At 42.2% G+C, this 2457-nt stretch overlaps 1 protein-coding gene across 1 annotated transcript; it reads right to left on the bottom strand.

Annotated features, from left to right (window-relative positions):
* Positions 1 to 392: 392 nt before the first annotated feature.
* Positions 393 to 2213, bottom strand: LOC140184180 (uncharacterized). Its single transcript, XM_072234480.1, has 3 exons — positions 2141 to 2213; positions 505 to 1229; positions 393 to 470 (listed from the first exon to the last, which is right to left on the bottom strand). The coding sequence occupies exons 1-3, from the start codon at positions 2211 to 2213 to the stop codon at positions 393 to 395; spliced, it is 876 nt and encodes a 291-aa protein (XP_072090581.1).
* Between the last annotated feature and the right edge of the window lie 244 nt (positions 2214 to 2457).

The following is a 2457-nucleotide window of genomic DNA, read 5'->3' as shown; positions in this document are numbered from 1 at the left end:
GCCTCAACTTTAGCAGGATCTACCACAATCCCTTGTTGACTTACCACATGACCAAGAAACTTTACCTCACTCTTCCAGAATTCACATTTAGATAACTTGGCATACAATTTTCTTTTCTTCAAGATTTGTAGCACAGTCCGCAAGTGATATACATGCTCTTCATTGTTCTTAGAATAAATCAATATGTCATCAATGAAGACAACTACAAACTTATCTAGAAACGGACAGAAAATTTGACTCATGTAGTCTATGAACACTGCAGGAGCATTCGTCAACCCAAAAGACATGACAGTGTACTTGTAATGACTATAACGAGTTCTGAACTTAGGGATGTCTTCATTCATCACCCTTATTTGGTGATAACTGGATCGCAAGTCAATTTTAGAGAAAACCTAAGCACCTTGCAACTGATCCATCAGATCATCGATTCTTTGTAACAGATACTTATTCTTCACAGTGACTTTGTTCAGCTGCCGATAGTCAACACATAGACACGTTCTTTACCAGTAGCACTGGTGCTCCCCTTGGAGAAACACTCGGCCGGATGAAACTTTTACTCATTAGTTCTTCTAACTGAGATTTGAGTTCAGTTAATTCCAACGACGACATTTGATAAGGAGCAATTGAGATTGGCCCGGCTCCAGGCACCAACTCAATTGCAAACTTGATCTCTCGAGCAGGAGGGAATTTAGGAATATCGTCCGAAAATACTTTAGAAAATTTACATACAACCAGAATTTGCTCTAAGCTTTGTTCCTCATCTGACACATTTGCTGCCAACAGAATAATACCTTTGCATTCACACCCACTACAGTTCACAACTACAGAGTTAAAATAATAATCCTTCACCACAACCGGCCCTTCTGATCCTTCTGACATAAAATGCAATGTCCTTTCAGAATAGTTTAGAAAAATGCAGTTCTTGGACAACCAATCTAATTCCAAGATGATATCAAGACCAATCATCGGCAAACAAATCAAATCATGAATGAAATCACGCTGTTTAACTCGGAATGACACTTGTGGACATCCTAACCTAGTCACAACGGCTTCAGAAGTAGCATTATGCACCTTTAGATCATAACCCAAGACCATAATCTTCAACCCTAGTTCACTAGCCTTGTCAAATGCTATAAATGAATGCTTCGTTCTAGAATTAAACAAAGCATTTAAAAGTTTACCAGCTACTTCACAGTTACCTCTAATCAATGTCTCGGATCCCTTGACACCTGCTACAGATGTGTGAACACTCTTCCCGGTTGTTGTACTCTACTGGTCTCACACTTCTTCTTCTGTGGACAATCCAAGACCAGGTGCCCAGGTTGAACACAAAAGTAACATACTCCCGATCCTAGCCTGCACGGGACTCTAAGATGATACCTTCCGCACCTCTGACAACTTAGCTCATCCTGTCATTGCTTAATATAGCTTCTCCCTTTATTAGCATTGTTATTCGGTCTTTTGAAGTTGTTTTGATCCTGATTGTGCCGTGGAACAAAACCTCCACCCTTAAAGTTTTTGGCCCTTGGTGCAAAATTCCTTCTTTAAGTCCTCTAAAAAGGCATCTTCTGACTTCCCTTCTCCAATGCCGCCTTCCTCACACACTCCTCAGCCAACCTACTCTTATTTACAAGCTTAGAAAATACCTTGATCTCCATCGGCCCAACGGAGCTCAGAATATCACTCCGAAGTCCTCCCTTATACTTTATGCATTTTCATTCAGCAAAATCCTCTGGAGCACCTTGACAAATTCGGAAAAACCAGCACAGTTCTTCAAACTTATAAGTGTACTCTGCAACAGTCATCTGGCCCTGTTTTAACTACAGTGACTCAAGCTCCTTTGCATTTCTAACCGAGATAGGAGAGTACTTTCTATAAAACTCCATTCGTAATACCTCTCAAGGTATCACAGCACCATCTGGTTGCAGGATACGTCGCGTTCCCTGCCACGAGTACTGGGATTCACCCTGCAACTGGTAAGTCCCGAACTGAACCCACTGTTTCCTCGGGAACTTGCTGAGCCTACAGAGCCCGCTCCATCGCCTGAAGCCAGTTATCTACTTCAGTAGGATTTGTGGTCCCCCAAAGGTCAGAAATTGCACTTTTAGAAAAGAGGCAAGCGTCATGGGACCCTCCTCACCATTGTTCCCATTATTCCTATTATTCATTTGATTCCCCAACGCCTCGGCTGTCACCTGCATAGCCGTAGCCATGTTTTCCAGGGTAGCCATAAAGTGTACAGGGTTATTTCCCTGCCAGTTCAGGACTTGCATTGCCTAGTCTACCTCTACCTTGCGTACAACCACGTCCACGAGGTGCCATCTGGTTCCAATACACACCAAACAGGCGATATCAAGTTGACCAGTCTCAATATCGCAAGTCTAGTGCTTCAAGTCCCAAATGCATGCTCATGAAAGTTTATGCTACATATATTAGTTAGATATCCAAATAGCACAC

This window comes from Arachis hypogaea, chromosome 4 (assembly GCF_003086295.3).
Source record: "Arachis hypogaea cultivar Tifrunner chromosome 4, arahy.Tifrunner.gnm2.J5K5, whole genome shotgun sequence".
In the NCBI taxonomy this organism is placed as follows: Eukaryota; Viridiplantae; Streptophyta; class Magnoliopsida; order Fabales; family Fabaceae; genus Arachis; species Arachis hypogaea.
The sequence above is the reverse complement of the archived record's forward strand: the minus strand, read 5'-3'. Positions and strand labels throughout refer to the sequence as shown.